Source organism: Hypanus sabinus, chromosome 21, assembly GCF_030144855.1.
Source record: "Hypanus sabinus isolate sHypSab1 chromosome 21, sHypSab1.hap1, whole genome shotgun sequence".
Taxonomy (NCBI): Eukaryota; Metazoa; Chordata; class Chondrichthyes; order Myliobatiformes; family Dasyatidae; genus Hypanus; species Hypanus sabinus.
Window position 1 is genome coordinate 36,057,929 of NC_082726.1, and position 13,021 is coordinate 36,070,949.

The following is a 13,021-nucleotide window of genomic DNA, read 5'->3' on the forward strand; positions in this document are numbered from 1 at the left end:
TGGCCGAGTTGGTGTACGGTGCACCCCTGGTCGTCCCAGGGGAGTTCATACCAGCCCCAAGGGGGCACAAGGAAGAACCTGCAGCAGTCCTGGGCAGACTACGCGAGAGGCTCGACAACCTGGCCCCCATACCCACTTCACAGCATGGGCAGAACCCACCTGCGTACCCAAAGACCTGCAGAACTGTAAGTTTGTGTTTGTACGAAGGGACGGACATCAGGCACCGCTATAGCGGCCCTATGAGGGGCTGTTTACGGTGATCAGGAACAATGGGTCCACATTCATGCTGGACGTTGGGGGGAGAGAGGAGGTTTTCACAGTGGACCGACTCAAACTGGCCCATGTGGACGTGGCACAACCGGTCAGGTTTCCGGCACCACGATGCAGAGGCAGACCTCCCAAACAGGGTCCGGCCCAGACTGTGGACATTGGGGGGGGGGGGGGTGTATTGCCGGTTCTGGGGGGGTGGGTGGGGTTATGTGGCGACCCACTTCCTAGCGCACTCGAACCGGCTCACAAATACCAGCGCGCCAGCATAAAGGCCAGTCCCAAAAGGGCACCAAGTCTGCTTCACCAGCGAGGGGAAAAGCCCGCGCGGGGGACAGGACTGTGAATACGTGCCACCTACAGCATCCGCGCCCGGGGAGGGCGGGATCAGGAAGGCTTTAAAGCGAGGCCGCGAAGTTCGAATAAAATCTGTTTTGTTAACTGCAGTTCATCTACTGTGTCGTTATTTCAGCGCTGCGTGTAACACACCGCTACAAGACCACTTATCCTTGGTCATATGGGCCCTATGAACCACTTTAAATTGTAGAAGAGAGTGGTGGGCACATATCGATTTAAAAATTTTAATTATAAATCTCTTTTGGTAAAAACATCAGCTCTCTTTGTCAATGCTTTTCACAGCCTTGGAGTGTACGAATACAATTTATAACCATGAAGTGTAGCACTGTTGTATGTATAGTAAATAATTCGTGGACAGCAAGCTTCTATAAACATTATGTGATATTGTTTTATTAATCATTGATCCATGATACCTACCCTTCATAACAACTCCCACTGGGAAAGAACTACACAAATGCACATTAAGGTCAAAATTAGCCCTTTTCAGTTTGCTGCTTTGTTTTACTCTTTTCATCTGTCCTATCTGTACTGCCCTTCAGTAGAACTCATATGAAGAAAAGTTTGGTGAAATGGAAGCTGCTGATTTTTGATGGATTCACACCACATTGTTGTCTTTGAATACTTGGAATAGCAGTGCCTTAGCATATTTAGCAAATGTTGACCACCACAATGACATGAATTCCCAGAGTTTTAATATTTAATTTTCCTAAGGTCACTTAACTTTGCATCATGTGTTATCACTGGTTGGACAGCTGTTTCAGTGAGTACATGTTATCAGTCTGGTTCTCTAAACCTAAGGTGATAACTAATCTTTTTTTATTTGAATTATATTTCACTTGCAGAAATGCTGCATTATTGCAGGGAAGTTTCTTGTTTGTCCCTTTTCTTGCTCCTAAATGAATTTCCTCCTAATTCATTAAAATTCTGGAAATATAAACATATTGGAACTACACTGGTGAGCATTTAATATTCAAAGTTAAAGCATCCAATTCCCATGTCACTGCATTAACAAACATGTTTAACCCACAGGTTTGGTGAATTGATTCAAAAGTGGTATGAATACCATTTTTCAAAATGCTGACTATGGCAATATTGCCCATTTTTTTTCCTACACTTACATTTTCATTTTAAATATCTCTTCTGTTTACTAGTTTTACTCATTGTTGAATATTAAGTATTTGGAAATAATGTTTTCTGAAGTTGATCCTGCAATTCCAAAAACAAATGCACACCACCATAGTTTGAGGTTACTTTATTTTGCTTGGGTCAGAGAGTGTTTGAGCAGCTGTGTAGTTTGTGTACCGAGTCTATTTAATCAGTCAAAATGATGAAACAATGAATAATTTTTTAAACCAAATGATCCGTTTATCCATTGTCATCCACCTTTCCAGTACAGGTTTCCCTCCCAATCCAAAGTTAGAGTGTTCCTATGAAACCATTTGTAAACCGAAATGTCGTAAAGTGAAGAAGCAATTAACATTAATTTATATGGGAAAAATTTTTGAGCGTTCCGAGACCCAAAAAAATAACCAAATAACACATAAAACCTAAAATAACACTAACATATAGTAAAAGCAGGAATGATATTATAAATATACACTCTATATAAAGTAGAAATATTGTGTGTACGGTGCAGTTTCACTTATCAAAATCAGGAAGACAGTGAGCCAAAATCGATTTGGAGGAAAAAAAATCAGCATGTGCACGCATGTGCAAACAACCGCCCGCTCAAGGTTTCACGGTCATTGTAGTCTTACTCGGGGTAAACACACATATAAAGCGGGCATCTTTTTTTCGTAAAAGTGAAAATCCTCTTTGGTTATCAAAAACCGGTATTAATGTAGGTCTTCTGTAACAGTGAGTTGTGGTAAAGCTAATGTTCGAAAAACGGGGGACACCTGTATGTTGAATCTGGTGGTATATGCTGTCAAGCCTTTGTATATATTCTGCATGATGGGAAAGAAGATACAAGACAGTGATTGGGGTGGAAAGGGTCCATCATTCTATTATTGCCTGAAGCAGTGGGAAGTGTAGACAGAGTCAAAAATGGAAGGCTGGTATGTGTGATGGTCTAGACTATGTTCATAATTCTGTAATTTTTTTTGCAATCTTGAGCAGAGCAACTGTCATAACAAGCTATAATACATCTGGATATGATGCCTTCCGTGGTATCATCTATTAAAAATTGGAAAGAGTCATCAGCACATGCTACATTTCCTTGGTCTTCTGAGGTAGTAGGGGCATTCATGTACTTTCTTGACTTGACGTCGACATGACCGGACCAGGGCAAATTGTTGGTGACATCTACACTGAGGAACTTGAAGCTCTCAGCTACCTTCACCTCATCACCATTGATACAGACAGGTGTGCACTTGACCCTTCTCACTAAAGTCAATGAGCAGCTCTTTCATTTTGTTGAGAAAAGGGGAAATAGTATTTTCCTTCCATCTCAAGCATATTGCTGTCAAATAGTTGTTATTTTTTATTAACTTATAAAATATAATGTATAAAATATTTCACCATTTATAATTTTTGTAAATATAAGCAGTCGCTCTGCTGAGATTTGGGCAGAAATTGTAAGTTGATGCCTGTTGCAGTGCTGAAGGGAAGCTATTCTCATTGGCTAATTTAATCATGGACGGTCATGGCTGATTTTTTAAAAAGATAGTGCTATTTTGTCTCTGATTTCTATATTACAATGATGATTACCCGTAAAGAGAAATACAATGGTTGTGAACTGCTTTGGGATCTTTTGGCATGAAGAATATTTTAGAAATGGAAATTATTTGTTCTTCCATTACTCTTGCCTGGGAAATACTGGGATTCAGAATTAATTTGAGTGGTCAGTGTTTAAATACCAAATAGCATGTAGAAATGCAGATGAAATTGTTTCAGTAACACAGCAGTTAATTGTACCTTGGCACATAGCAAATTTTAGAAATAATACTATTATTCCTGCATAATTAGACTGAAACTGAGCTTCTTGCTATTCATTTTTTTTCTTACTTAGTTGCTCTTAAAACTCATTGTTTCAGTGACCTTGATACCCTTGCTTGAAATATTTCTGTCTTAATTCTTTCCATATTCTTTCTTTTTGGAATAGTTGTTATCCCCTTTTTAATGGATCCTTAATTTAAATTTACCATTTAAAGCTCATTTTATTCAACCATCAGAATTAATCAATGGTTCAGTGGTCTAGCAGAATGCCTGTAGGACACTTGAAATCACTTCATGGAACCCTGTGGTATAATCCTTTGCTTATTCGTAATGAAAGCAGTTTCAACAGTTGCATTGCAGTATTTCACTAATAAACTTTTGTTTCCCAAGTTAATTTGTGCAAAGAGTAGTTTGGCTAACCCAGTTCATTTTGGCTCAATTAAGCTCCTGCCCCAGTTAGCCAAAGTTTCATGAAAATATTTTTTTAAAAGAATTACAGAACAGATTAAAACACTACAGTACTATAAAACTGTGTATTAGTTTCTAATACTTATCAATGGAAGCATTTACCCACATCACTTTCTTTTGAGTGCAAATGAACAAAATCAACACAGACTACTAGTGCAGATAATGGATTGCCTTCATACAAAGGTTTTCTCAATTGCTTCCTCCAAATCTTCATTTTCATTAAAACATTCAAGATGATTGTCGATATCTTCAAGTTCTTTCTGGTTCTTAACTTGTTGAAGTAGTAACATTGTTCCATTTTCACTCCTGGCCATTTCTGGTATCTCCAAGCCTGAATGCTTGAAACCACAGTGAGCAAAAGAGTTCTGAATTGTCTTGCTGCTTATTTCCTGCCAATTGTCAGTGACAACAATTGACACTTTTTGAACACAAGCACGTGCAACTGACATTATTTTAAAAACTTTTTCTGATGAAGGGTCTTGACCCAAAACATCAACTGTTTACTCTTTTCCATAGATGTTGCCTGACCTGCTGAGTTCCTCCAGCATTTTGTGTGTGTTGCTGTTTTAAAAACTGTTCGCTCGAAGCACAGTGTTGTATCTTAACAGCCACAACAGTCTCCTGTCCCAGTTAAGTGCCATTTTGTCCCAAATAAATGAAGGGTATCTTGGCTATTTTCTTGATTTGAGTTTGTTCTGAGAATTTACCCAAATAGGCAGCTGTCCCAATTATCCAGCATTCACTGTATTTCAAATAATCATTGACAAACCTTTCCCATAGGCTTCAACACCACTTTTCCCCAGCTCAACTACCTCCGCATTCCCTCTGCTCCTTTAGTAGGTTCTTGGTCTCTTCAGCCCTCTAGAAGTTAATTAAATCCTTCTGCCAACTTTTGTAGGAAAATTCCATTCTGTCAGTTTGCAGCTTTCCAAGGGATTTAGAAACCATTTGGCCACAGTGCCAATCCTGACCCCTTGTTCTCCAACTTCCAAAAGGTTATGGAAAGTCTTGCCATGCTTCAATACATTATAATTTTGTACTCTAATGCTTGTTTTATTTTGCAGAATCCTGAATATGGTCACACGGCAAGGAGCTTTGTGGGCCAACACGTTGGGCTCCTTGGGTAAGTGTTTTACATTTATGAACATATATTTCAGATATTGTGAGACTATTTTGAAGAAAAATACTTATTCTTTTCCCACAGAACTAATTTAACTAAAATTTTACATAACTTCTACTACAGGTTTTTTCTACATTGTTTCTTGCTTTATGGGGTCAGACAGGATGTACCCATGTTACTACAGGAAATGAGGGAAGAAATTGCCAACACTGGCCACAGTAGTAGAATCAGATGATTGGGGGTGGCAAGTGTTATTTCTTTATTCAAGAAAGGAGGTAGGGATAACCTTACTCCAGTAAAAACCAGTGAGTCTTATTTTAGTGCTGGGCAAATTTTTGGAGAGACTCTTAGAGACAGGATTTACAAACATTTGGAGAAGCATAGTCTGATTAGGGTTAATCATCATGACTTTGTGTGGGTCAGGTCATGAACCTGATTGAATTCTTTGAGGATGTGGCAAAGCACATTGATGAAGGTAGGATAGTGGATGTGGTGTATATCGATTTTAGTAAAGCAGTTAATAGATTCCCCATGTTAGGCTTATTCAGAAAGTCTGGAAGCATGGGATCCAGGGAATCTTGTGGATTTAGAATTGGTTTGCCCATAGAAGGTAGAGGGTGGTTGTAGATGGAGTGTATTTTGCCTGAATTCCGTGACCAGCGGTGTTCAGGAGGGATCCTTTTTGGAACTCCTGCTCATTGTGATTTTGATAAATGACATGGATGAGGAAATGAAAGGGCGGGCTGGTAAGGTTGTAGATGTCATGAAGGATGGTGGAGTTGTGGATAATGTAGAAGGTTATCAAAGGTTACGACGGGACATTGACAGAACACACAGCTGGGCAGAGAAGTGGCAGATGGGGTTCAACCTGGAAAAGCGTGAGGTAATTTACTTTTTGGAAGATGGAATTTAAAGCAGAATACAAGTTTTAGTGGCAGGATTCTTAGTAATGTGAAGGACCAGAGGGATCTTGGGATCCACATCCATAGATCTTCAAAGTTGCCGTGTACATTGATAAAGTTGTTCAGAAGGCATATGGTGTGTTGGCCTTCATTAGTCAGGAGGATGAGTCCAAGAGCCTTGAGGTAATGTCACAGCTCTATAAAACCCTGGTTGGGCCACACACAATATTGTGTTCCGTTCTGATCGCCTCGTAGGAAGGATACAGAAGCCTTGGACATGGTGAAGAGGAGATTTACCAGGATGCTGTGTAGATTAGAGAACGTGGCTTATGAGGAGAAGTTGAGTGAGCTGGAGCTTTTCTCCTTTGAGTTAAGGAGGATGAGATGATTTGATGGTTGTCCACAAAATACAGAGTCACTGATTAAGTGGATAGCCAGTGTTTTTCTTCTCTCCCCACCCCAGGGTGGAAATGGCTAATATGAGGAGGCATAATTTTATGGTTATTAGAGGAAAGCTTGGGGGAATGTAAGGGTATGTTTTTTTTTAGAGAGTTGAGTGTGTGGGACACGCTGCCAGGGTGGTGGTAATGGGGCATTTAAGATACTCTTCAATAGGTATATGGATGACAGAAAATGGAGGGCAATGTAGAAGGAAAGGATTAGATTGATCTTGGAGTAGGTTCAAAGTTTGGCTCAACATCGTGGCCCCAAGGGCATGAACTATACTGTAATGTTCTATGTTGTGTGTATGTCTGGAAAATGCATACATGGCAGATTAGTAGAATGCCAGGGGTAGTTTTCCTAAGGGTTGTCGTTGAACTTTGGCTGTGTTAATTAGTTGTAAGGATGAAAGCTGCCACTTTTCAGATATAATCTCATTTTAAATTTGAATTCTCAGACTGACAATTGATGTAAAGCAATTCCATACTGGAGAAGGAATATTCCATGATCAAGTCTCTGAATTGTTATTTAGCCCCAGGTCATTTTGCATAGGTACTTTAGCTTTGTACTGCTTCATGTTTGTATTGCCTGTTAGTTAATTGATGTCTGTATTTCTCCAGGCCTCATGAGCGCCTATGTCTATACATCACTGTATGACCACATCACTTACCCTGATTTATTTATGCAGCTCTCTTATACAGCACATTTGGTGTTGTGATTGAAAAGGTTCGAGGTGCAGAGGATGACCTGAATACAGTGGCAGCGGGGACCTTAACTGGCTTGCTATACAAATCTACAGGTAAATGACAAATGGGATTTAAGCTTTCATTAATCTAGAATTCTGCTTGCCCACTGATGAGTTGTCTGGTTAGCTACTGCTTCAAAATTATTTCTGAATTGAAGCAGTTCCTCCGTAAGGATTGTCCATTGTTCACTTACACTAAGTGGCCACTTTATTAGTTACAGGACATACCTAATAAAGTGGCCACTGAGTGTATGTTCATGGACTCTGCTGTTGTCACCCGTTTGTTTTTCACACTATTCTCTGTAAACTAGAGACTGTTGTGCATGAAAATCCCAGATCAGTAGTTTCTGAGATGCTCAAACTATTCCGGCTGGTACCAACAAAGTCACCTAGATCGCACATCTTCTACATTCTGATGTTTAGTCTGAACAACTGAACTGCTTTTATGTATTGACTTGTCACCGCATGATTGGCTGATTAGATAATTGCATTAATGAGCAAGTGTACCTAATAATGTGGCCACTGGGTGTATATTTGTGTACTTGTTTTGAGATTTCCAGGGTTCATTTTTGTTTTGGAAAGTAACTAACTATAGTGCACTGCTCTAAAAACAAGCAGAACGAACACCGGATCAATCAGAGTGATCAAGGTCTAATTTTCACATGAATTAGGTTTTTTTTGAGGAATTTCATTAATTTACAAAAAGATCCTTTTCAAAAAGGATTAGTTTCTGGTAGTGGTTTACCATTTTAGAGGTTTACTATCATGACAGTAAGGGACGCTTCAGAAAAGGGTCCCAAAATTCACAGGGCAGCATTTCAGAGATGCATAGCTGTTTTGGAATAAAACTTCATGCCAAGAACTGGTACTTGGGGCACACCATTAGGCACTGAAGTCTCTCTGTTACACTCAAAGGCCAGCAGTAACTCTGGGATATATTGTACAACTGCAAAACTTGGTTTTGAAATCCACGTTGTGGTGAGGTTGGTTTAAAACAGCAGACACATTAGCTGCCCTCAAAGATGCAGCTCCAGCAAAAACCATTCTGCAGCCCACTGGATGATTGTCTGCTACTGAGGTGGCTTGGATGTTTCTGTCTTCCTAGTTCATGGGAGACACTAACAGGCTGCAAGGATTGATTGGTTCTAGGCCTTCATTTATTTCGGATTTAAATTACTTGAAGAGGGCAAAGTGTAAGGTTTCTATTATCAAGATCTACACCTAAAGAAATGGGCCCCTGTAACAGCCACAATGCCTGTCATACAAACTTTCAAACTCAATTCACAGAGACCTTCATTCAGTCAAGTTCGTGATGGTGGTGCAGAGCATTGCTCCATATACTGGTGATATACCATGTGTTCAGTTCATTTGTTGAGTATGAACAGGGAGTGTAGAGAGTTGCCTTCAAATCTGGTGTTAATATGGACAATATTTCATGGTATGTTAGGCTGGGTGGGATGTATTTTTTAATTGTTGCTTGACTTTGGGTACAGTTCTGTGATGCTGTTCACTGTTAAATGATCAGCTTCACTGGAGAAATCAGCACCATAGGTGCTGATTTCCACCAGATTTTTATTTCTACAGTATAATCTCTGTCTTGACACTTTAGTTCACTGAGAGTATTATATGAACTTGTAATATTTAAATATATTCCCTCTGCAAAAAGTTTACTTAGTGATATGCAAAGAATTGAACAAAAGGTAAATCTGAAGTCTTAATTTCTATCCCATAGCCTTCTCTGCCTATCTTTGAAATGCTGTGGAATGATGTGTTCTTGTGAATTGTGTGAACGTCTTTGTTCCTGTTTTCTTTGTATTGTTGTGGTTTGCTACTGAACACATTTTGGCAATGTGTACTGAAGCAAATGGTTTAGCGAACAACTGCACCTTGTATCCTGCCCTTTCCTCAGATCTTTGTAGGCAGACGTTCTGTGACCTCCTTCAGATTCTGAGGGCAGAGTCATTGGCCTGGCACTATCCTTCCTACTTAATGTTGACCCTGACCCTGACCCAGACCCAAACCCAAGAATTATCTTACTATCTCATTGAATTCTGTAAAAATGGTGTATTGGAGACTCTTCCCAATCATTTTGCCTTTGTGGCTTGGAAATACAGTGTAACTAAGTATGTCAGAATCCCTCTTGCCTTGCTGCTTTAAAGATGAATAAAGTGCAGTGCATTCTCAGCTCAGTTTATGCTGGATGTGGTGAAAGAACTCTGGGGTACTGAATTATGGGCATACCTATTAGCAGTCTTAGGAATTGGAAATATTTGGGTTATTATAATTTATTGGCTAAATTTAGGTTAATAAAATTAACCTAAGTTTTATGTTTGTTTTAGATTTGTGTTAAAAGGGTGAGGGCAGAGCTCTTGTTTAGTGCATTAAGACTAATCCAAAATGTAAACTATTTGTAGCAATGGTTAATTTTGCCAAGTCCAAAAACTGAGGGGGAAATGTAAAGATTCTCCTGATTCACTTACCTCTGAAACAGATTGTATGAAGATATATGGTAGGAAATTTTTTTAAAAGAAAAACAAACTGTAATAATTCAAACAAAATGACAGAACCTGCTTAGTCTATTTCTATGCATCCACAGTGCAATGCCCTCATTCATTTGAGTTTGAAGGGGCTTTAGAGTACTTAGTATAATTTTAATTTTTATCATCTTAAAGTGTATCTAGGGAGATTTAGTTCATCAATTCAGCCCACTTGCAAAGAAACTGGCTGTAATTTTCCTGACAAATGTCTGTCCCTTACAGAGAATGAAGGTTGGTGTTAGGGTTTGTAGGTTCCTTTCTTCACAAATTCTCTTCACAAATTCTGCCTCTCTATAGTTTTGCTGAAGAGCTCCTGTAAGAGAAAACATACTAGAACAGGGGTTCCCAACTTTTTTAAATGCCATGGATTAATACAATTGAGTAAGTTGTCTGTGGACCTCAAGTTGGGAATCTCTACACTAGGTCTTCTGTGGTTTGCATGCAATGTAACTTTCTTTTCTCCTTGTATTTTTACCCAGCTGGACTTCGTGGAGCTGTACGGGGAGGATTTATTGGCTTCACTCTGACTGGACTCTATGCTCTCTATAACAACTGGGACCATATAAAGGGTGTATCTGTGCGACATTCCCTCTGAGACTGCACTATGGGAATTCTGTGGGAAGAGCCAAGATGGACATCTGAATAGGAAATAAGTACAGTAAATGACTTGATCTTTTAAAAAGTATATATTAAATGCCACTTTATCCTTTTTTGAGATTTGACATGGAAGACACTCACATTGTGAGTGAATTGTATTGTTCTTTTGGTTGATTGATCCTAATCTTACTGTGACACTGAGGTGAGCAGAGTCTGCAGAAATAACAAACTCCCCTCAAGCACAGCTCTCAGATTGGCAGCAATCCCAAATAGAATGGATCAATGTAGAATGATTCTTGGGTCACAAGCAGTGGGATAATTTATTAATTAATCAAACCTTCCATCAGCAGAAACTGAAGACTCCACTAGCATGAATAGTGATTCAATCAGACATTGGATCAGAACCTCCACACCTGAGGAATCTTCAGGCCATTTCATTATGTTCCTCTTAATTTGTTTTCAATATCCAGCTTTGTAATGATGTCTAAACTCAAGTTATCGAGGTACCGATTTATTATGGGTATCTCAGCTTCTGCACAACATTCATGCCTTTACTCAGTGTGTCTGATCTATGAGCAACAACCTTGTGGATTGAACTGGTTGTTCACCAACTGTTCTGCTGATTCCCCATGCAGCAAATTAGATTTTTATTCAAGTGATTTGACAAATACTTATGGCAAGATAGCTAATTAGATGGTTTTCTTTTACTTCCTGTATTGTGCAGCACACTCTGAAAATGGATTAGCTAAACTCCTTACTTTATTATATAGCCCAACTTTGCCCCATGTTGTGCCTGGTAAAAAAAAGTTTCATGCTCATAAATTTTTGTGGGAATGTCAAGGTGCCCCACCTTCTGGTCTAATTTGCCATCACTTCAGATTCAACAATTTTGTCCCAACAAAGCAAACTTCACATACCATTTGTTATATTGATGTACTTCCCATGAGATAAAGCTATATAAATACTTGCTAATTATGTACATGGGCATGCTTTGGAAAAATCTTCGAGCAATAGTTGTGAAGAAAATAAAATTGGGGCCTGAAATGGAATGAGAAAAATAAGGTGCCTGAAAATAAAGTTGTTCAGAATGAGTATCAAAGAGGGAAGCTTGTCATTGATCTGTTAATCACTTGTAAAATATTGGAGAAATCCAAGAAAAGGTCCACAAGGACTCTGCTGGAAAAATAACTTGTGAACTGTTCCTTTAATTATTACTTGAGTTACTTGGGTCAAAGCTGCCACCCTTTTAACTGTTCTATTGTATTTTTTTAGACAAATGTATTCTATTGGAGGAATCTAGTCACAAACTGTATGGCAAGCACAGAACAAAATAAAGGAAAGCTATTTATTGTGTTAATAATATTCTTATTTATTTTTAATATTTACACAAATGCTTGGAGCTTAAAGTTTCTAGAACTATTTAACATCGAGGCATTAATCATGTAGTCAAGAGGCTTTTTTTCAGGGCTGAAATGGCTGCCACAAGGGGACACAGGTTTAAGGTGCTGGGGAGTAGGTAGGAGATGTCAGGGGTAATTGTTTTAAAAACTCAGTGGTGAGTGTGTGGAATGGGCTGCCGGCAACAGGGGTGGAAGTGGATACAATAGGGTCTTGTAGACAATAGAAATGGTTTTGAAGCCCAGTGACTCAAATTGACATGGTATACTGCAAAACTCTGATGTATCTGTGGGATTGTGGAGCATGTGAAGATCTTGCAGTTGTGCCAGGTTAGCATCTCGTTTTTACTATGTCTGATGGTTGTGGCCTTCTATATACTTCATTGACCCAGAATTGTCTAGTGACTAAATGAGGGATATTCAGAACCATGCAATCAAATTCAATTGTTGCTGCCACTGATGGCTTACATACCTCATGGATGCTCAGTTTATAAGTCAGGTTTATACCATGTCACAAATGAAGTGACACAATAATGAAAGCCGCCCTTTGTAAAAGATGTCATTGACCTCTCAATTGTGGTAGTTATTAAAGGATTGAAAAGCAGTCCTACTGACCTGTCAGGGTTAAATGTATTTGCAACAAGCACTAACAAGTTCAGTCCTCATCTGCCATCTGCTGCAGACCAGGATGAGCAACTATATCAAGACTTGGGCTGGTTGTAGTCATGGTAACAAACACTTGCTATTGACATTCAAATTCCCTAACCAGCATATTTTGCGCCTTCTACTTAGGATGCATTCATTATGTAATATCAATTCATCAGTTGAGGACAAGTAATGCTATTGGCATAACTAATGAGCAATGTGGTTGGTTATATTAGAATTGATTTAGTGTGAATGTTATAAGCTGGTGATAAACCAGAGCATGTAAGGATGGCAGATCTTTCTGAAGGTTGGTGAACCACTTATATTTTACATCAAGCTAATGGGTCATCCAGAGGATCCAGAATACTAAAGCTGACAGCAAACACAGGAGTGAATACAATTATGGCTGGCAAAGGAAGTCAAAAGCATAAGAGCAAACAAGATACCATACAAGTTTGTTCCTTAAGCTTGTCATTACCAGGGTTGGTTTTTTTGGGGGGGAGGGGGGATGTTGAGGATAAGCTCCCATTACCTATTAAGTACTCCCAATAGTGTGCATATCAAAGTCTTTTGACAACCAGGTCCAGCTCCTGGCCTTCACATGTGGC

At 39.2% G+C, this 13,021-nt stretch overlaps 1 protein-coding gene across 1 annotated transcript in view; it reads left to right on the forward strand.

The window, feature by feature from the left end:
* timm23a (translocase of inner mitochondrial membrane 23 homolog a (yeast)) overlaps positions 1-11,724 on the forward strand; it is a 54,443-nt gene extending 42,719 nt beyond the window's left edge. The window contains exons 5-7 of the mRNA XM_059946327.1: positions 5,094-5,152; positions 7,181-7,291; positions 10,254-11,724. Of these exons, the coding sequence (XP_059802310.1) occupies positions 5,094-5,152; positions 7,181-7,291; positions 10,254-10,369 (286 nt within the window). The 3' untranslated portion in view covers positions 10,370-11,724. The remainder of the gene's footprint in view (positions 1-5,093; positions 5,153-7,180; positions 7,292-10,253) is intronic.
* Positions 11,725-13,021: the final 1,297 nt, after the last annotated feature.